At 38.8% G+C, this 23080-nt stretch overlaps 1 protein-coding gene across 4 annotated transcripts in view; it reads right to left on the reverse strand.

Moving 5' to 3' along the window:
- PTBP3 (polypyrimidine tract binding protein 3) overlaps positions 1-23080 on the reverse strand; it is a 108085-nt gene that overhangs the window by 33953 nt on the left and 51052 nt on the right. For all 4 annotated transcript variants that reach the window (XM_049895627.1, XM_049895628.1, XM_049895626.1 and 1 more), the window contains one exon: positions 12370-12534. In XM_049895627.1, coding sequence (XP_049751584.1) covers positions 12370-12534 — 165 coding nt within the window. The remainder of the gene's footprint in view (positions 1-12369; positions 12535-23080) is intronic.

A 23080-nucleotide genomic window follows, 5' to 3' on the forward strand; every position in this document is an offset into this window, starting at 1 on the left:
AAAATCAGTCTTCAAGGTGATTTTTATTAAGATAGAACTTGCCCAAAACTGAAAATGTTCACTGGTACTCACTTGTACAAAGTGCATTCGTGTTAGAACATTTTTTAATAGCACACTGGCCACAACTTGTTTACAACAGCTTAGCAAACTAAACAGTAAGACTTAAGAACCAGAATTTGGTATTACTAGTATTGATTCTTTTACTTAATATGACAATATTTAGTTTTGGGAAACTATATTTTAATTGTGCTTTACATGAAAGTTTACAGCTCAAGCTAATTTCTCATACAAAAATTTATACACACATTGTTATGTGACATTAGTTGCAATGCCTATAATGTGACAACACACCTCCCCCCACTTTCACCCCAGGTTTCTTGTGTCCATTCAACCTGTTCCCGCCCCTTCCTGCCTTCCCATCTGGACAGGAGCTGCCCATCTGGTCTTGTGCACCCAACTGAATCAAGAAGCACACTCTTCACAAACGTTATTTTGTTTTATAGTCCAGTCCAATCTTTGTCTGAAGAGTGGGTTTTGGGAATGGCTTTAGTTCTGGGTTAACAAGAGTGTCTGGAGGCCATGGCCTAGGAGGTTCCTCCAGTCTCAGTCAGACCATTAAGTCAGGTCTTTTTACGTCAATTTGAGCTCTGCCCCCGACTTTTCTCCCACTCCACCAGGGACTCTCTGTTGTGTTCCCTGTCAGGGCAGTCATTGATAGTAGCTGGGCACTACCTAGTTCTTCTGGTCTCAGGCTGATAGAGTCTCTGGTTTATATGGCCCTTCTGTTTCTTGGGCTAATATTTTCTTTGTGTCTTTGGTGTTCTTCTTTCTCCTTTGCTCCAAGTGGACTGGGACTCACTGATGCATCTCAGATGGCCGCTCACAAGCTTTTAAGACCCCAGACACCACTCACCAAAGCGGAATGCAGAACATTTTCTTAATAAACTTTGTTCTGCCAGTTGACCTGGATGTCCCCCAAAACCATGGTCCCCAGGCCTCAGCCCCAGCTACTCTGTCCTCAAAGTGTTTGGCTGTGGTCAGGAATCTTCTTAGCTTTTGTTTAGCCCAGTTGTGCTATTTATTTTTAATCTGCAATTCAAAAAGATCAATCCTTTGTTCTGAAGAGATTCATCAACTGAACATTCATAAAATATCCCCATGTATAACAGCATTCAGAAGTGATGGATTATGTAGGAACACTACATAATGAACTACTTTAGTACACAATTCATTTAGTACACAGGGTTTAGAGTTTACATAAATGATCTGTCAATGAATCCCTTCTCAATCTGTAACTAATCTCTAGGTAATGGATGCCATCCAGTCCAATGCCTTTAAACACCACCCATACGCTGATGATTACCAAATCTCCAGCCTGGGCTTCTTCCCTGGAATCCAGACTTATTTTCCAACTACCTACTCAATTATCTCCTACTTGGATGCCTAATAGGTATCTCAAACTCATCATGTCCAAAAGCAAACCCTTGATTTCCTGCCAAACCTCTCACCCCAAATTTGTTTCTCCTGTAGTCTTTCCTATTTTAATATAGGATAGCGCCAATTTACCAGAGGCTGAGACCCAAAATCTGGGAGATATTCTTGATTACTCTCTTTCTCTCACAACCCATATCCAATAAACTCATCAGTAAATCCTCCAAAATATACCCATAATTACCCCTTCCATTCCCACCATCTTGCCCAAGCCACCACCTTCTCACACAGACTATGACAAGAGCCCCTTCTTATCCTACAATTTATTCTTAACATAACAAGAGAGATTCTGTTAAAACATAAATCATATAATCTCAGTCCTCTACTCAAAATCCTCCAATGGCTTCCCATCTTACTATAAATAAAAGATTATAAACACTTTGCATCATCTGGCTCCTCACCTCTTCTCTAACTTTTTTCATTTATGGCTTACTACACTCCAATTATACTAACCTTATTTCTGATATTTAAACACATTAAGCATACTCCATCTCAGGGACTTTGCACTTACTGTTCTTTCTGACTGGATCATTATTCTTCACATATACACATAATGTATACCGTCACATCGTTCAAGCCTCTACTCAAAAGTCATCATATTGAAAAGATTTTCCCTAACTATCTTCATCTAAAATAACACCCCTTCTATCTCAGTCACCCTCAATCCCCTCCCCATGAGCACAGAACACTAACTTCTATAGATGTTAGACAGTAGTTTAGTTAATGCCAACTCTGCAGCAAAGAATATAATAAAATAATCATGTACACCCAATTCCACACTTCTGTATATTTCCTCCACTGCATTTTATGCAATTACTTATAAAATGACTATCTTACCCATAAGACTAAAAAAGCAAGGAGCAATTTCTTACATTAGCATCTGATAATTAGTGCTAACATTTCTTGAGCACTTACTATGTACCAAGAGTAGTTCTAAATGCTTTAGAATATTAATTCACGTGATCCTCACAATGAACATATAAGCATTACAAAGCAGACACAGAGCGGGTAGTTAGATGACCGAGGTTATAGAAGTAGTAAGTGGAAGAGCCAGGATTCAAACCAGCTCCAGATCTTGTATCCTGAATCATTATACCATACTGAAAAAAAAAAAAAAAAACTCCATTGCCATCAAGTTGACCTGGACCCATAGTGACACTATAGGACACAGTACAACTGTTCCATAGTTTCCAAGGAGTGTCTGGTGGATTTGAACTACTAACTTTTTAGTTAGCAGCCATAGCTCTTAACCACTATGCCATCAGGGTTTCCTATTATACTATACTATATTACCTCTTAATTGGCTAATGGGACAGAGTGCCAGGGATTGGAGGTTTAGTTAATGTAATTAGTGAAAGACTCTCTGAGGAGGTGACATTTGAGCTGAGAACTGAATGATGTAAAGCCAGTCATGTGACTATCTGGATGAGGAGTGTTCCAGGCCTAAGAAATAGAAGGTACAAAGGGATCAAGGACAGAAATAAGCTGGTAGGTAGGAGGGAGAGAGGCAGAGGGCCAGAAAGGCCATGGTGCTATATAAGCAGAAGAGTGTTAGGAAATGAAGTTAAAGAGATGGGGGAGAGGTCTGTGTGTGGAAGCCTTAATAAGGAATTTAATTTTATTCCAAAAGCAACAGGAAAGGTTTAATAAGGGAGTGCTATAACAAAAGCTGAGAGTCCTACCCCAACAGCTGCTATTGAAGACTCTCAGAATTACTCTTCACCTGAAGGATCCATGATCTTTTTGGGGGGGAGAAACAAGATTTGTTACTCCTCTCAGAGAAATGATAAGTGTAATGACAGGGCAGGAACACAGGACCCCAGCTAAGTTCACTGCTGGCTAAAGGCAGTGTTGAGCCACAGGTACAAAAACATCTTTTATAAAACAGTATATGTTAGCTATAGCTACAATATTATGGTAGGCAAATACAAACAAAATACCGCTGATGGATCACAGAGTGTTCAATGCTACTTTGTAGAATGAGCAGAAGGGAAGAAAATCCGCCAGAATAATCAAACCAATCATTTAAGCAACTGCTGAACCGTTCTGGGGAGCAACTGTGGCTATAGATAGATACCACCATTAAAGTCCTCCCAAAGACGCTCTTCACAAATGCATTTATTTTTAAAATGGTCCTCAGAAAACTATCATGGTAGGCCTACTAAATGGTATATTTTAATATTTACATGCACAGCACAGAACTGTACCGGGAATGTGGGTTCTAGTCTGAGCTCTGTCACCACCTGGTAAAATCACTGTAGGAAAGTCACTGAACTTCTAAGGTCTCCAGTTTCCTTATTTGTAAAATGTGAGAATATGAGATGCATTCCAATTCTTACACACACATGCACACACTCCTATGACTCTTTAAATCCATAGGTATAAAAAACAGTTAAGTGATTCTGGACTGGCCTGTGCAGTACATAAACCTGCTGCCATTGAGTTGATTCCAACTCATAGCAATCCTATAGGACAGAACAGAACAGAACTGCCCCATAGGGTTTCCAAGGAGTGCCTGGCAGATTTGAACTGCCGAACTTTTGGTTAGCAGCCATAGCTCTTAACCACCATGCATCCAGGGTTTCCGTGTAATACATATTGTGATATAAATATGAAAATCAGCATGCAACGTATTTTAGTGTTTTACTATTTTAATATATGGGTTAACAGGTATAATGAAATGGAACCAATATATTACTAAAGGGGATAAAAAATGACTAAAATTTTTGGGCTAGATGTAAAATATTTACAAACTTAAGATTACCAAATAATTGTACATTATTTTTTAAGGATATGTATACATGGAATATTAGTTAAAACGCTAGGCCACACATCAGGAGGCTTAAGTTCTAACTGGCTCTTCAAATTACTTAATTTTTAATATTCATCACTTAAGTTTCATTTTTATCCACTAAAAAATACATAACTACGTGACCTTCCAGTTCTTAAATTCTACATACAATTTGCCATGATTTGGTAGAATGTCTTTTTTCAAGACAATTTAGACACATTAATGGGTAGTCTATGAAGGCTATGTTGGCATCAATCAGTACTGAACATAGTACTTCCATGTTACATATGAAGATTTACTGCATTACCTTCTTCTCGGGGTTTTTAAAATAAAACAGGGTGTATATAGGGCGGAGCCAAGATGGCGGACTAGGCTGACGCTACCTCGGATCCCTCTTACAACAAAGACACGGAAAAACAAGTGAATCGATCACATACATAACAATCTACGAACCCTGAACAACAAACACAGATTTAGAGACGGAGAACGAACTAATACAGGGAAGCAGCGATTGTTTCCAGAGCCTGGAGCCAGCGTACCAGTCAGGTACGGCACAAGCACAGAGAGCTGCCCCACCCCCCTGAACTAACCCCGGGAGGGGGACCAGCCGGTTCCGCGGGCGGCGTGGGACACAGCCAGTAGGAGAAGTCCCCGGGAGGCAGTGACTGGTCTTGGAGCAGAAAGAGCAGCGTCTGAGCCGGGGAACCGTCCCGCAGGGATTTGGACTGGACGCAGGTACGGCATAAACACGGACAGTTGCTCCACCCCCCTGAACTAACCCTGGGAAGGGGACCAGCCGGGTTGCGCGGGCGGCGTGGGACTCAGCCGGTAGAAGAAGTCCCCGGGAGGCAGCGACTGGTATTGGAGCGGGGAGAACAGCGTCCCAGCCGGGACACTCGGTCACGGCACAAACACGGGGAGCTGCTCCACCCATCTCAACTAACCCCGGGAGGAGGCCCAACTGGTTCTCGGGGGCGGCACGGACACGCGGCTGGAGGGATGAGAAGTCCCCGGGAGGCAGCGACTGATTTTGGAGTCAAGAGTGCACCGTCCCAGTAGGGGAGCCTTGACGCTGGGCGTGGGGCTGGAAGCAGAGGATCTGACCGTGACTCCAGCGGGCCAGACCCCCCGGGGGCAATCTCCACACAGCCAGCACACATAGGCGATGCGCCCGCGGGAATCTCAGATATAATAGCCATTCCAAGCAAGACAAGCAACTCTGGCTATATTCTGAGGTGCTACTCTCCTATCTCTCTGTTCCCTCCCCCACCCTCCCCAGGCGGCTTCATTAACATCTGAATAGCCTGAGCCAGAGGGAGAACTCTGATAGGGATCTGACTGCATTTTTTTTTTTAGCGGATTTTCTGGAAAAACTAGTTTCCCAGTGATGTCTCGGAGACAACAATCCATATCAAAACACTTAAAGAAGCAGACCGTGACAGCTTCTCCAACCCCCCAAACAAAAGAATCAAAATCTTTCCCAAATGAAGATACAATCTTGGAATTATCAGATACAGAATATAAAAAACTAATTTACAGAATGCTTAATGATATCACAAATGAAATTAGGATAACTGCAGAAAAAGCCAAGGAACACACTGATAAAACTGTTGAAGAACTCAAAAAGATTATTCAAGAACATACTGGAAAAATTAATAAGTTGCAAGAATCCATAGAGAGACAACATGTAGAAATCCAAAAGATTAACAATAAAATTACAGAATTAGACAACGCATTAGGAAGTCAGAGGAGCAGACTCGAGCAATTAGAATGCAGACTGGGACATCTGGAGGACCAGGGAATCAACACCAACATAGCTGAAAAAAAATCGGATAAAAGAATTAAAAAAAATGAAGAAACCCTAAGAATCATGTGGGACTCTATCAAGAAGGATAACCTGCGGGTGATTGGAGTCCCAGAACAGGGAGGGGGGACAGAAAACACAGAGAAAATAGTTGAAGAACTCCTGACACAAAACTTCCCTGACATCATGAAAGACGAAAGGATATCTATCCAAGATGCTCATCGAACCCCATTTAAGATTGAGCCAAAAAGAAAAACACCAAGACATATTATCATCAAACTCACCAAAACCAAAGATAAACAGAAAATTTTAAAAGCAGCCAGGGAGAAAAGAAAGGTTTCCTTCAAGGGAGAATCAATAAGAATATGTTCTGACTACTCAGCAGAAACCATGCAGGCAAGAAGGGAATGGGACGACATATACAAAACACTGAAGGAGAACGACTGCCAGCCAAGGATCATATATCCAGCAAAACTCTCTCTTAAGTATGAAGCCAAAATTAAGATATTTACAGACAAACACAAGTTTAGAGAATTTGCAAAAACCAAACCAAAGCTACAAGAAATACTAAAGGATATTGTTTGGTCAGAGAACCAATAATATCAGATATCAGCACAACACAGGGTCACAAAACAGAACGTCCTGATATCAACTCAAATAGGGAAATCACAAAAACAAATTAAGATTAATTAAAAAAAAAAAAATACACATAACAGGGAATCATGGAAGTCAATAGGTAAAAGATCACAATAATCAAAAAGAGGGACTAAATACAGGAGGCATTGAACTGCCATATGGAGAGTGATACAAGGCGATATAGAACAATACAAGTTAGGTTTTTACTTAGAAAAATAGGGGTAAATAATAAGGTAACCACAAAAAGGTATAACAACTCTATAACTCAAGATAAAAACCAAGAAAAACGTAACGACTCAACTAACATAAAGTCAAGCACTATGAAAATGAGGATCTCACAATTTACTAAGAAAAACGCCTCAGCACAAAAAAGTATGTGGAAAAATGAAATTGTCAACAACACACATAAAAAGGCATCAAAATGACAGCACTAAAAACTTATTTATCTATAATTACCCTGAATGTAAATGGACTAAATGCACCAATAAAGAGACAGAGAGTCACAGACTGGATAAAGAAACACGATCCATCTATATGCTGCCTACAAGAGACACACCTTAGACTTAGAGACACAAATAAACTAAAACTCAAAGGATGGAAAAAAGTATATCAAGCAAACAATAAGCAAAAAAGAAGAGGAGTAGCAATATTAATTTCTGACAAAATAGACTTGACTTAAATCCACCACAAAGGATAAAGAAGGACACTATATAATGATAAAAGGGACAATTGATCAGGAAGACATAACCATATTAAATATTTATGCACCCAGTGACAGGGCTGCAAGATACATAAATCAAATTTTAACAGAACTGAAAAGTGAGATAGATACCTCCACAATTATAGTAGGAGACTTCAACACACCACTTTCGGAGAAGGACAGGACATCCAGTAAGAAGCTCAACAGAGACACGGAAGATCTAATCACAACAATCAACCAACTTGACCTCATTGACTTATACAGAACTCTCCACCCAACTGCTGCAAAATATACTTTTTTTTCTAGCGCACATGGAACATTCTCTAGAATAGACCACATATTAGGTCATAAAACAAACCTTTGCAGAGTCCAAAACATCGAAATATTACAAAGCATCTTCTCAGACCACAAGGCAATAAAACTAGAGATCAATAACAGAAAAACTAGGGAAAAGAAATCAAATACTTGGAAAATGAACAATACCCTCCTGAAAAAAGACTGGGTTAAAGAAGACATCAAGGAGGGAATAAGGAAATTCATAGAAAGCAACGAGAATGAAAATACTTCCTATCAAAACCTCTGGGACACAGCAAAAGCAGTGCTCAGAGGCCAATTTATATCAATAAATGCACACATACAAAAAGAAGAAAGAGCCAAAATCAGAGAACTGTCCCTACAACTTGAACAAATAGAAACTGAGCAACAAAAGAATCCATCAGGCACCAGAAGAAAACAAATAATAAAAATTAGAGCTGAACTAAATGAATTAGAGAACAGAAAAACAATCGAAAGAATTAACAAAGCCAAAAGCTGGTTCTTCGAAAAAATTAACAACATTGATAAACCATTGGCTAGACTGACTAAAGAAATACAGGAAAGGAAACAAATAACCCGAATAAGAAATGAGAAGGACCACATCACAACAGAACCAAATGAAATTAAAAGAATCATTTCAGATTATTATGAAAAATTGTACTCTAACAAATTTGAAAACCTAGAAGAAATGGATGAATTCCTGGAAAAACACTACCCACCTAAACTAACACATTCAGAAGTAGAACAACTAAATAGACCCATAACAAAAAAAGAGATTGAAACGGTAATCAAAAAACTCCCAACAAAAAAAAGCCCTGGCCCGGACGGCTTCACTGCAGAGTTCTACCAAACTTTCAGAGAAGAGTTAACACCACTAACACTAAAGGTATTTCAAAGCATAGAAAATGACGGAATACTACCCAACTCATTCTATGAAGCCACCATCTCCCTGATACCAAAACCAGGTAAAGACATTACAAAAAAAGAAAATTATAGACCTATATCCCTCATGAACATTGATGCAAAAATCCTCAACAAAATTCTAGCCAATAGAATCCAACAACACATCAAAAAAATAATTCACCCTGATCAAGTGGGATTTATACCAGGTATGCAAGGCTGGTTTAATATCAGAAAAACCATTAATGTAATCCATCACATAAATAAAACAAAAGACAAAAACCACATGATCTTATCAATTGATGCAGAAAAGGCATTTGACAAAGTCCAACACCCATTCATGATAAAAACTCTTACCAAAATAGGAATTGAAGGAAAATTCCTCAACATAATAAAGGGCATCTATGCAAAGCCAACAGCCAATATCACTCTAAATGGAGAGAACCTGAAAGCATTTCCCTTGAGAACGGGAACCAGACAAGGATGCCCTTTATCACCGCTCTTATTCAACATCGTGTTGGAAGTCTTAGCCAGGGCAATTAGGCTGGACAAAGAAATAAAAGGTATCCAGATTGGCAAGGAAGAAGTAAAGTTATCACTATTTGCAGATGACATGATTATATACACAGAAAACCCTAAGGAATCCTCCAGAAAACTACTGAAACTAATAGAAGAGTTTGGAAGAGTCTCAGGTTATAAAATAAACATACAAAAATCACTTGGATTCCTCTACATCAACAAAAAGAACACCGAAGAGGAAATAACCAAATCAATACCATTCACAGTAGCCCCCAAGAAGATAAGATATTTAGGAATAAATCTTACCAAAGATGTAAAAGACCTATACAAAGAAAACTACAAAGCTCTACTACAAGAAATTCAAAAGGACATGCTTAAGTGGAAAAACATACCCTGCTCATGGATAGGAAGACTTAACATAGTAAAAATGTCTATTCTACCAAAAGCCATCTATACATTTAATGCACTTCCGATCCAAATTCCAATGTCATATTCTAAGGGGATAGAGAAACAAATCACCAATTTCATACGGAAGGGAAAGAAGCCCCGGATAAGCAAAGCACTACTGAAAAAGAAGAAGAAAGTGGGAGGCCTCACCTTACCCGACTTCAGAACCTATTATACAGCCACAGTAGTCAAAACAGCCTGGTATTGGTACAACAACAGACACATAGACCAACGGAACAGAATTGAGAACCCAGACATAGATCCATCCACGTATGAGCAGCTGATATTTGACAAAGGACCAGTGTCAATTAATTGGGGAAAAGAAAGCCTTTTTAACAAATGGTGCTGGCATAACTGGATATCCATTTGCAAAAAAATGAAACAGGACCCATAGCTCACACCATGCACAAAAACTAACTCCAAGTGGATCAAAGACCTAAACATAAAGACTAAAACGATAAAGATCATGGAAGAAAAAATTGGGACAACCCTAGGAGCCCTAATACAAGGTATAAACAGAATACAAAACATTACCAAAAATGATGAAGAGAAACCAGATAACTGGGAGCTCCTAAAAATCAAACACCTATGCTCATCTAAAGACTTCTCCAAAAGAGTAAAAAGACCACCTACAGATTGGGAAAGAATTTTCAGCTATGACATCTCCGACCAGCGCCTGATCTCTAAAATCTACATGATTGTCAAAACGCAACCACAAAAAGACAAACAACCCAATCAAGAAGTGGGCAAAGGATATGAACACACATTTCACTAAAGAAGATATTCAGGCAGCCAACAGATACATGAGAAAATGCTCCCGATCATTAGCCATTAGAGAAATGCAAATTAAAACTACGATGAGATTCCATCTGACACCAACTAGACTGGCATTAATTCAAAAAACACAAAATAATAAATGTTGGAGAGGCTGCGGAGAGATTGGAACTCTCATACACTGCTGGTGGGAATGTAAAATGGTACAACCACTTTGGAAATCTATCTGGCGTTATCTTAAACAGTTAGAAATAGAACTACCATACGAACCAGAAATCCCACTCCTAGGAATATACCCTAGAGATACAAGAGCCTTCATACAAACAGATATATGCACACCCATGTTTATTGCAGCTCTGTTTACAATAGCAAAAAGTTGGAAGCAACCAAGGTGTCCATCAACAGATGAATGGGTAAATAAATTATGGTATATTCACACAATGGAATACTACGCATCGATAAAGAACAGTGACGAATCTCTGAAACATTTCATAACATGGAGGAACCTGGAAGGCATTATGCTGAGCGAAATGAGTCAGAGGCAAAAGGACAAATATTGTATAAGACCACTATTATAAGATCTTGAGAAACAGTAAACCTGAGAAGAACACATACTTTTGTGGTTACGAGGGGGGGAGGGAGGGAGGGTGGCAGAGGGTTTTTTATTGATTAATCAGTAGATAAGAACTGCTTTAGGTGAAGGGAAAGACAACACTCAATACATGGAAGGTCAGCTCAATTGGACTGGACCAAAAGCAAAGAAGTTTCCGGGATAAAATGAATGCTTCAAAGGTCAGCGGAGCAAGTGCGGGGGTCTGGGGAACATGGTTTGCGGGGACTTCTAAGTCAACTGGCAAAATAATTCTATTATGAAATCATTCTGCATCCCACTTTGAAATGTGGCATCTGGGGTCTTAAATGCTAACAAGCGGCCCTCTAAGATGCAGCAATTGGTCTCAACCCACCTGGAGCAAAGGAAAAGGAAGAACACCAAGGCCACACGACAACTAAGAGCCCAAGAGACAGAAAGGGCCACATGAACCAGAGACCTACATCATCCTGAGACCAGAAGAACTAGTTGGTGCCCGGCCACAATCGATGACTGCCCTGACAGGGAGCACAGCAGAGGACCCCTGAGAGAGCAGGAGATCAGTGGGATACAGACCCCAAATTCTCATAAAAAGACCAAACTTAATGGTCTGACCGAGACTGGAGGAATCCCGGCGGCCATGCTCCCCAGACCTTCTGTTGGCACAGGACAGGAACCATCCCCGAAGACAACTCATCAGAAATGAAAGGGACTGGTTAGCGGGTGGGAGAGAGATGCTGATGAAGAGTGAGCTAATTATATCAGGTGGACACTTGAGATTGTGTTGGCAACTCTTGTCTGGAAGAGGGATGGGAGGATAGAGAGAGAGGGAAGCAGGCAAAATTGTCAAGAAAGGAGAGACTGAAAGGGCTGACTCAAGAGGGGGAGAGCAAGTGGGAGTAGGGAGTGAGATGTATGTAAACTTATATGTGACAGACTGATTGGATTTGTAAACGTTCACTTGAAGCTTAATAAAAGTTATTAAAAAAAAAAACAAAAAAACAACAAAAAAAAACAAAAAACAAAAAAATAAAATAAAACAGATAATGCCTTACTGAAATGTAAGAATGGGGCAATAGAAGTAAATTAGTTGTCCTCTATAGTGATTTTTTCCCTCAGGAACAACAACTACCAGGTATTTTCCTAGCATCCTCTGCTGTGTTCATTTCCTTACTTAGCTATTAAAAAATCAAATTCTCACACACCGTTAATCATGTTAAGAAAAGGAGAATGTCAAAGAATTCTCTCTACTTGATATCATTTCTTGTATAAAACAGAATGGTGAAAACTCTTTTATTAAACAAATACATAAACCAAAAACAACCTAGAAAATTTAGATACAAAATACAAAAAGTTATAGAGGTTACCTCTGACTTTGCTTTCATGAGAGTGTTCTTCCTTACCTGATGAAGAACTTCCAGAGTAACAGGGTAAAAGAGGTTTTCAATAATTATTCGGAGCACAGGGCTTTGCCCAGGTAAGACTGTGCCTTCATTGGTAGGAGCTCCAGAAAGGGCCAGGCTTCCTGGCTGAGCAGCGCTGATGGCCTGCAATGCAGCTTGGGCTCTCTATAAAACAATACAAAATGAGAATCTTTGATCACATATAGGCATTATATGAGTCCTAAAAATCAGCTGATATAAAACAATAAATAGTAATATAATTAAGTAAAAAGATTCTACTTTCTCTGAACACACAGATCCTAAATTTATAATCAGTCAAGAGTCAAATGACCTGTCTTATTATCGCAATGACACAATATTTAAGAAAGCTGCTTAAGTTTACTTGAATAGGGGAAAAAAAAGCAAAAAGAATATTGGATATGACTTTCTTTGCTAGAGAAAAGGATAATTCTTAATTTTTAAAAGACAATGAAAAAAATGCCAAAGAATATGAAAGACCATTTCAAAATCATTCATGTTTCTCTTCTTCCTTCTCTTCCTGAACAATTCAGTTCTAAAGCCTTTGGGTAGCATAAGACAGTCATACACATGGGCCAGGAGAGGAGCTGTGGTAGCTCGGGGTGGGGTAAGGAGAGCCAGCCACATGGGAAGGCATCCTGGCATAGTGCACCAGAGCCTGACAGGGTGAGGAGAACATCCAAATGGTAGGGCTGTCTGGCAAGGGGAATCTGAGCCCGAATAAGGTAGGAAGTGACCGATGTGTGGGGTGACCCAGTGCTAGATATCAGTGCCTGAAAAGCACTAGCAAGGTGAGAATGGCATCCAGAAGGAGGGTGGCCTGGCCAGGTGCATCAGAGCCCAAGAAAAGTCAGGGTGGTCCACATGGTATAGGTGGCCTGGTGTGGGGAACACGGTGAAAGCAGGGTGAAAAGGAGGCCTATGGGATGGGGGTGAGGTGGGACGGAGAGCCAGAAGCTTGAGTGGGTGAGGAGGTCATTCAAAGAATGGCATAGGGTGTTAAAAGACCAAACTGGAGTGGGTGGACAAGCTTCTAATTATTATTTTCCACTTAAAAAACAAGGGTTCTTCGGAAAAACATTTGGTTCCAGAGCTTGGGCAGGGAGCACAAGTTGAGTGTGAAACTTTTTTTTTCCCCCAAAATGATAGGGAGTACTCAAAGAATGATAGGGACATGACAGAAAGACATAGCAGCCTGTTAGAAGGGGCTCCTACTAGCCAAGTCTGGAATAATTTGAGCAACAAAATAAATAATGACTGTAACAAATAATAACCCATCAAAATTGGAAATCTTGACTCCATACTGATGTAATAGAAAGTTGAACAGAAACAGTATATTTATATTGTCTCAAGGCACCTTACCACATAATACTACCCTCTTTCCCTTTGTAATTAATAACTTTGCAGTGCAGAAGCTGGAGTGATCAAATAACACGTCATTAGTAATGCAACAAATTGAAATTATGCACCACCTGATAGGATGCAATGAGAAGAAGGTAACATTACTTCTGAGATGTTCCTGTCAAAGTTATCCTGAATCTAAACACGAGGAAACATCAGACAAACCCAAATTGGGGGATACCTAGAAAATAAATCACCTGTAATTTTTAAAAATGTCAAGGTCATGAAAGTCAAGGAAAACTCAAGGAATTGCTCCAGACCAAAGGAGGCAAAAAAGACATGACAACTAAACGGAACATGCGTTTGTGAACTGGATCATTTTGTTACAACAAATATTATTGAGACAATTGGCAAACTTAAATGGGGTCTGAGGATTACAGGGAAGTAATATATCAATGATTTTGACAGCTGTATTTTGGTTATGTAGGAGAATGTTGTTGTTTGTAGAAAATGCACACTAAAAGTACTCGAGGATGAAAAGACACCAGGTTGGCAACTTTCTCCCAAACGGTTCAAGAAATCAAAAGTTTTTTGTACTGTACCTAAAAGTTTTCCTCAAATTTAAGACTGTCTCAAAACTTACAATTATTTAAAAAATGAAGTCATTGAAAGGAAGGAAAAAAGACACTGTTAAGAATTATTGAAATTAAGTGCATGTTTTCTTCAATCTTTTCTTTCTTACTGATCATTCTTAAGAATGGTGATATTTCTTGGAACATATCCTAGAGAAACAAGAGCCTTCACACGAAAAGATATATGCATACCCATGTTTACTGTAGCACTGTTTACAACAGCAAAAAGATGGAAGCAACCAAGGTGCCCATCAACAGATGGAATGGATAAATAAATTATGGTATATTCACACAATGGAATACTATGCATTGATAAAGAACAATGATGAATCCATGAAACATTTCATAACATGGAGGAAATCTGGAAGGCATCATGCTGAGTAAAATTAGTCAGCTGCAAAGGGTCAAATGCTGTATGAGACTACTATTATAAGAACTCAAGAAATAGCTTTAACAGAGAAGAAAATATTCTTTGATAGTTACAAGAGCTGGGAGGGAGGAAGGGAGGGGTTATTCACTAATTAGATAGTAGACAACTACTTTAGGTGAAGGGAAAGACAGCACACAATACAGGACAGGTCAGCACAAGTGGACCAAACCAAAAGCAAAGGAGCTTCCTGAATAAACCAAACACTTTGAAAGCCAGCATAGAAAGGGTGGGGGTTTGGGGACCATGGTTTCAAGGGATATCTAGGTCAATTGACATAATAAAATCTATTAAGAAAACATTCTGCATCACACTTTGGAGAGTGGTGTCTGGGATCTTAAACGCTAGCAAGTGGCCCTCTAAGATGCGTCAACTGGTCTCAACACACCTGGAGCAAAGGAGAATGAAGAACACCAAAGATACAAAGTAATTATGAGCTCAAGAGACAGAAAGGGCCACATAAATCAGAGACTACATCAGCCTGAGACCAGAAGAACTAGATGGTGCCCAGCTACAACCGATGACTGTCCTGACAGGGAACACAACAGAGAATCCCTGAGGGAGCAGGAGAGCAGTGGGATGCAGACCTCAAATTCTCATAAAAAGACCAGACTTAATGGTCTGACTGAGACTAGAAGAACCTCGGAGGTCATGGTCCCCAGGTCCTCTGTTAGCCCAAGACAGGAACCATTCCCAAAGCCAGCTCTTTAGACAGAGATTGGACTGGACTACAGGATAGAAAATGATACTGGTGAGGAGTGAACTTCTTGGTTCAAGTAGATACATGAGACTACGTGGGCAGCTCCTGTCTGGAGGGGAGATGAGAAGGCAGAGGGGGGCAGAAGCTGGTTGAATAGACATGGCAATACAGGGTGGAGAGGAGTGTGCTGTCTCATTGGGGCGACAGCAACTAGGAGTATATAGCAAGGTATATATAAAATTTTGTATGAGAGACTGACTTGATTTGTAAACTTTCATTTAAAGCACAATAAAAAAATAAAAGAATGGCAATAAATGGTAAAATGTGCAACAATGAAAAATCCCACTACTTTAATGTAGCTACTTTCATTTTTATGTATTATATTCAATTTAAAAAATCATACTATTATATATGTTGTTTTGAATTATAAACATTTCTTGTGTTTTTGTTTTTAATGACTAATTTTTAGTGACTACTATTTTATTTATTATACAATGTCTCTGATGTAAGATACTTGAATAGTTTCAACAGTTTGCTATGATAAATAACATTCAAATAAGTATCTTTCTAAAATCTGGCAGTCTACTACTTTCTGTATGTTTAACATATGAATAACTTCTATTTTTGTACTTATGTACAGAAAAAATCGACTCGACAGCACTGGGTTTGGTGTTTTTTGGTTTTATACAGAAAACCCTTTTAACAGCATTTTTATGCCATATGAAGACTTTCATATATCAGCTAATATACAAACTGCCAAAATTTCAGTTTCCCAAATTATCACCATCTTTGAGGATATGTGAATAATTTTTGAGTATTTTATTTCATTGGTTTTCAAAGCTATGCTCTCACGAAAGCCAAGAGTGGAGGATTCTGTCTCCCAATTCTGCTTCAAACCTGGCAACGTTACTCTCATCTATTTTATACTGGGTTCCCCAGTATGATTTTCTTTGACAAAAAGGGTTCTATTGCTTTCCCAAGTTTGAAAACGATTCAGACTTCTACCTCCAGCCTATAAATGGAGGGGAGGGAGAACTCGATCAATAGAAAAAGATCCAGACTTGACTGAGAGGTTAGAATAAGCAAAGGCATTAAAACAGTTATTATAACTGTATTCTACAATTCAGAAAATAGAGAAATGGAAGAATAAAACAGTGCAGTCCAATAAAAGACTAGAGGAATAGAAAATTGGGAATGTTTCATATCTACACTGTCTATTGTGATAGCCATTAGCTATCTGCTGAGCACCTGAAATGTGGTTAGCGCAACTGAGGAACTGAATTTTTTGTTTCAGCTAACAAATTTAAATAGCAAACACCCAGGGACCACATGTACCATATTTTTACACAAATAACCTGCACGTTATACATTTCTTCCCAACCACTCAACCCCCTCGTGCATCTTTCCTAAGTTCACTATGCGCGTTATATGTGTAGGTGCGTTGATTTGTGAAAATATGGTCGCTAGCGGCTACCATAATGGGCATCACAGCTCTAGGATGTCTAGGAAAAGACATCATCATGGTGAGTGTCTAAGTATAATAATTGTTCCTATTCTTCTTTGGTTAAAAATGATTAAATCTTATCAAAACTAAGCATGCACAACGAAAAGTAAGTTTAATCTCACTGACCTCTTTTACTTCATTATCCTGTCAATCATTATATTAACACTTTTTATTAAATAATTCTTTGTAAGTTCCTGCTGCTGCTAGTATTATTATTCTTGTTGTTATTATTACTGTTCTATTCACCCACCCCTTCCTCTTTGGGATAAGAGATAATGTAGTGGAGAAATCTGAGAATCTGTGGTATACATTATCCTAATCATTCTAGAGTTTTCAATCTACTCTGCATTGGTACTTTAGAGAGTATTGAGTACAAAACTGTCTGTGTAGCATACAAGAAATGCTTCTGACTTAGTAAGAATCTGAGAAGATCACACCTGAAGAAAAAAGATAATATTAAAAGTAACTACCATTTCAATTTTTAACTAGGCAAAAACACTTACAATAAAAAAATGAGAAATTTCTTCTTGATATGAACGTAAATCTGATGCTAAAAATTATGAGGCAGCAACTTTCTATTATGAGAGACAATTTTTAAATGCGGAACACACTCTCTACAATGGGTTATGTTAGCTATTCATAGAGAAAATAGCAGTAACATGGTCAGAAAACTAATGAAGATTTTACTCGAGTGGGGGAAAGAGATTATATTCATCTAAAATTTAAATATGCATGGACAATGTGAAGACATTTCTAAAATCAAAATGGAAGTTAACATATAGTAAAAAGGAAAGATCTTAAGTGTTCAGTTTGATGAGTTTTAAAAGGAAAATTCTTCCATGGTCATCTCTTCATAGATTTATACACTTCTACCACAAGGTCATGGGAAACAGTCTACAAAATAATGACTCCCATTAACAACCAGGAAACCCCGGTGGCGTAGTGGTTAAGTGCTACAGCTGCTAACCAAAGGGTCGGCAGTTCGAATCTGCTAGGTGCTCCTTGGAAACTCTATGGGGCAGTTCTACTCTGTCCTGTAGGGTCAGAATTAACTCGACGGCACTGGGTTTGGTTTTTGATTAACAACCAGTATGCAAACGTTGTACCTCAGGATATAATCTAAACTTTGTACCTATAATTTTAGTTTAAATCAAGAAGACAAAAATACTTGATATTTACCCGACCCTCTGGCAAGTATATCCATAAGCTGAAAAAGAAGTAATGCGAATGTTTTGGGATGTGTACTATCCCCCGAGTAAGAGAATGAAACAAATTACTACTCTCTAGGGCTGTCAGAATAAAAACACATCTGGTACCTTTTATACATGTAAACTGGTACCTTCAATTCTGACTTCAGTTTTGTGTAGGACTTCGAAAAAAAATTATTTTATCAAACAACAATGCATAAAAATTGCACAAAAGTAACAAAATAGGAAGGGTACTGGGAGAAATAGAGGCTATCTAAGAATAAACTAGGTCATTTCGGCTGCCTTTGGTTGCCAAGCAACTGGGAATTCTCATTGTTTCCATTTGGAATAATCCAATTTTAAGAGTTTTATTATTTTTTTCCTTCAAGACATATACCAACATACTAAGCAATCACGCTAATGAGAAAACTGCTGGACTGAAGTGAAGAAAAAGGAAACTCTATTGAAAGACATACAGGAAAATAAAATATAATTTCTTCCTCAAAAGCATCAGAGGGAGGGAGGTGGGGCCAAGATGGCGGAATAGCCAGATGTTTCCAGCGATCCCTCTTATAACACAGGCCCAAAAAAATCAACTGAAATGATTATACTTGTGACAAGCTAGGAGTCCTGAACATCAAAGGCAAAGTTAGAAGATGGACTGAGCAGCATGGGGAGAGAAAGTTCAGAAGCAAAGAGGAGGTGCCGGACCTGAATCACTGGGATCCCTCAGGTGCCATCCCTGGGAGTGGCTGTGACGGGCTGGCAGTATGTTCGGATGCAGTTTCTTCAGGGAGAAGCACCCAGCTGCACAGCCTACTCACACCTCCGGAACCAGAGAAGAACGACACTGTCGGCAAAACCTAAGTAGTTGCATATATTTTATCATGCCCCCAGCCCCCACGCCGGCTTCAGGGGCTGTTGATTTCTCTGGGACTGAGATAGGCCCATTTGAGGGCCCTGAGCCATGCTCCCAGCCTTAGAGAAGGCACTGCAGAAGAAATAAATTCACAATTGTGGGAAAAGATAATTTGTGAGCTCCACTAACCTGGGGAGCTCAGGACAAAAGCGGCTCCTGTCCAGGCATAAACGGCCCATCAATTTTGAATACCTTTCCCCCCTATATGGACCTGTGTGGGCCTATTTCAGGAGAATAGGCCCTTGCTGGCAGACTGCAACTGTTTAAGCTGTGTGGTGTAAAGGTGGGTGTTGGATATTTGACACTGTTTTGCCTACTAAATAGGGTCATCACCTACCCACAACAGGGGGCTAAGGACTGGTGGCTCCACTCAGGTTACAAAGCCACCCGTAACAGGGGTCCAAGGATAACTGGTACGTCCCAGTCCTTACAACCAAAGGCACTGGGTGCTCATGGTCCATCTGCAGAACCAACCCACCTGTAAGCTCTAGGGAACAGGGACACCCTTTCCTCAGAGACACTTAGGGGACAGTTCTCAGCCCCCTGCCTTGTTAAGAGTATGACCCCCTGCTGCAACCAGATACTGGTACCTGTATCAAACATCCCTGCCCCTCTAAGACTGTAGGACAGAGCCTGTAACACACACCTGATGACCAGCTACGTGGACACATGAGCTGAATCCACACAAGAAAAGTGAATGGACTCATAAGTTCATATACCTGATAACAGTTCTAGCCATCTGGTGACAGGATGACAGAGCTCCAAAGGCGAATATAATCAAGCCAGCTCACTCAAGCAATCCATTTCGGCATATCAAAACAAAACAAGGCAAGAAACTAGTATACAGTAAGCAAACACAAAATAACCTAATACAATAACTTATAGATGGCTCTGAGACAACAGACAATATCAAACCACATAAAGAAACAGACCATGATTGCTTCAACAAGCTCTCAAAACAGAGACTCAAAAGATGCTTCCTGGAATTAGCAGATGCAGAATTCAAAACATTAATATACAGATTTGTTCAAGACATGAAGAAGAAGATGAGGCAATATGCAAAAAAAAAGCCAAGGAACACACAGATAAAGCAGCTGGAAAAATTAAAAAGGCCATTTAAGAACATAACAAACAATTTAATAAGCTGCAAGAATCAAAACAGAGTAATCAGAAATTCAGAAGATTAACAATAAAATTACAGAATTAGAAATTCAATAGAAAGTCAAAGGAGCAGAACAGGGCAACTGGAAGGCAGGATTGGGGACCTTGAAGATAAAGCACTTGGCACTAATATATTTGAAGAAAAATCAGATAAAAGAGTTTTAAAAAATGAAGAAAGCTTAAGAATCATGTGGGACTCTATCAAGAGGAATAACCTATGAGTGGTTGGAATACCAGAACAGCAAGGGACAACAGAAAACTCAGGCAGAATTCTTGAAGATTTGTTGGCAGAAAACTTCCCTGGTATTGTTAAAGATGAGAAGATATCAATCCAAGATGCTCATCAAACTCCACATCAGGCAGATTTTAAAAGAAAGTCACCAAGACATATTATAATCAAACTTGCAAAACCAAAGATAAAGAGAGAATTTTAAAAGCAGCTAGGGATAAATGAAAAGTCACCCACAAAGGACAGGCAATAAGAATAAGCTCAGACTACTCAGCAGAAACCAGGCAGGCAAGAAGGCAATGGGATGACTTATATAAACCATTGAAGAAAAGAAACTGCCAGCCAAGAATCACATATCCACCAAACTGTCTATGAAATACGAAGGTGAAATGAAGAAATTTCCAGATAAACACAAGTTTAGGGAATTTGTAAAAACCAAACCAAAAATATAATACTAAAGGGATTTCTTCGGTTAGAAAATCAATAACATCAGGTATCAAACCACGACTAGAACACTGGATAGAGTAATCAGAAGTTAACCCAGATAGAGAAATCACGAAAATAAATCAAGATTTAAAAAATGCTCAAAACAGGCAAACAGCGATGTCATTATGTAAAAAAGACAACATTAAAGTAATAAAGAGGGACTAAGCAATGTAATCATACATCTTTCACATGGAGAGGAAGACAAGGCGATATAACGAAATAAATGTTAGGTTTAAACTTAGAAAAATAGGGGTAAACATTAAGGTAACCACAAAGGAGACTAACCATCCTACTCATCAAAACAAACTACAATTAAAAAAAAAAAAAAAACTCAGCAGAAACAAAATCAACAAAACGAGTAAGAGGAAAAAATATATAAACTACTCAGCACATAAAATTAAGTGGGAAAAAGAAACTGTCAACAACACACACAGAAAAAGACATCAAAATGACAGCACTGAACTCAAACCTATCCATAATTATACTGAATGTAAATGGACTAAATGTACAAATAAACAGAGAGTGGCAGAATGGATAAAAAAATACAATCCGTCTATATGCTGCCTACAAGAGACACACCTTAGACTTAAAGACACAAACTAAAACTCAAAGGATGGAAAAATACATACCAAGCAAACAACAATCAAAAGAGAGCAGGAGTGGCAATACTAATTTCTGACAAAATAGGCTTTAAAGTTAAATCCACCACAAAGAACAAGGAAGGACACTATATAATGATTAAAGGCACAATATACCAGGAGGATATAACCATATTAAATATTTCTACACCCAATGACAGGACTGTAAGATACATAAAACAAACTCTAACAGCAACGAAAAGCGAGACAGACAGCTCCACAATTACAGTAGGAGACTTCAACCCACCACTTTCAGTGAAGGACAGAACATCCAGAAAGAAGCTCAATAAAGACATGGAAAATCTAAATGCCACAATCAAGCAAGGTGACCTTATAGACGTATACACAACAGTCCACCCAACAGCAACCAAGATTACTTTCTTTTCTAGTGCACATGGGACATTCTCTAGAATAGACCACATACTAAGTCATAAAGCAAGCCTTAAAATTTGAAACATTGAAATATTACAAAGCATCTTCTCTGACGAAAAGGCCATAAAAGTAGAAAGCAATAATAGAAGAAGCAGGGAAAAGAAATCGAACACTTGGAAACTGAACAATATTCTGCCCCAAAACAGACTGGGTTACAGAAGACGTTAAGGATAGAATAAAGAAATTCATAGAATTCAATGAGAATGAAAACACTTCCTATCAGAACCTTTGGGACACAGCCAAAGCAGCGCTGAGGTCAATTTTATATCAAAAAATGCACACGCACGTGCGTGCACACACACACACACAAAAAAAGGCCAAAATCAAAGAATTATCCCTACAACTTGAATAAACAGAATGAGAGCAACAAAACAAATCCTCAGGCACCAGAAGAAAACGAATAATAAAAATTGGAGCAGAATTAAATGAAATAGAAAACAGAAAAAAAAATTGAAACAGTTAACAAGAACAAAGGCTGGTTCTTTGAAAAAATTAACAAAATTGATAAACCACTGGCCAAAATGACAAAAGAAGAAGAGGAGAGGAAGCAAAGAACCTGAATAAGAAATGAAATGGGCGATATTACAACAGACCCAACTGAAATTAAAAGAATCCTATCAGATTACTATGAAAAATTATACTCTAACAAATTTGAAAACCTAGAAGAAATGGATGAATTCCTAGAAACACACTACCTGCCTAAACTAACACAAACAGAGGTAGAACAACTAAATAAACCCATAACAAAAGAAGAGATTGAAAAGGTTATCAAAAAACTCCCAACAAAAATAAGCCCTGGCCTGGACAGCTTCACTGCAGAGTTCTACCAAACTTTCAGAGAAGAGTTAACACTACTACTACTAAAGTATTTCAGAACATAAAAAAGGACGGAATACTCCCAAACTCATTCTACGAAGCCAGCATAACCCTGATACCAAAACCAGGTAACGACTGCACAAAAAAAGAAAATGACAGACCAATATCCCTCATGAACCTAGATGCAAAAATCCTCAACAAAATTCTAGCCAATAGAATTC

The sequence above is a fragment of the Elephas maximus genome, chromosome 9, assembly GCF_024166365.1.
Source record: "Elephas maximus indicus isolate mEleMax1 chromosome 9, mEleMax1 primary haplotype, whole genome shotgun sequence".
NCBI classification, from domain to species: domain Eukaryota; kingdom Metazoa; phylum Chordata; class Mammalia; order Proboscidea; family Elephantidae; genus Elephas; species Elephas maximus.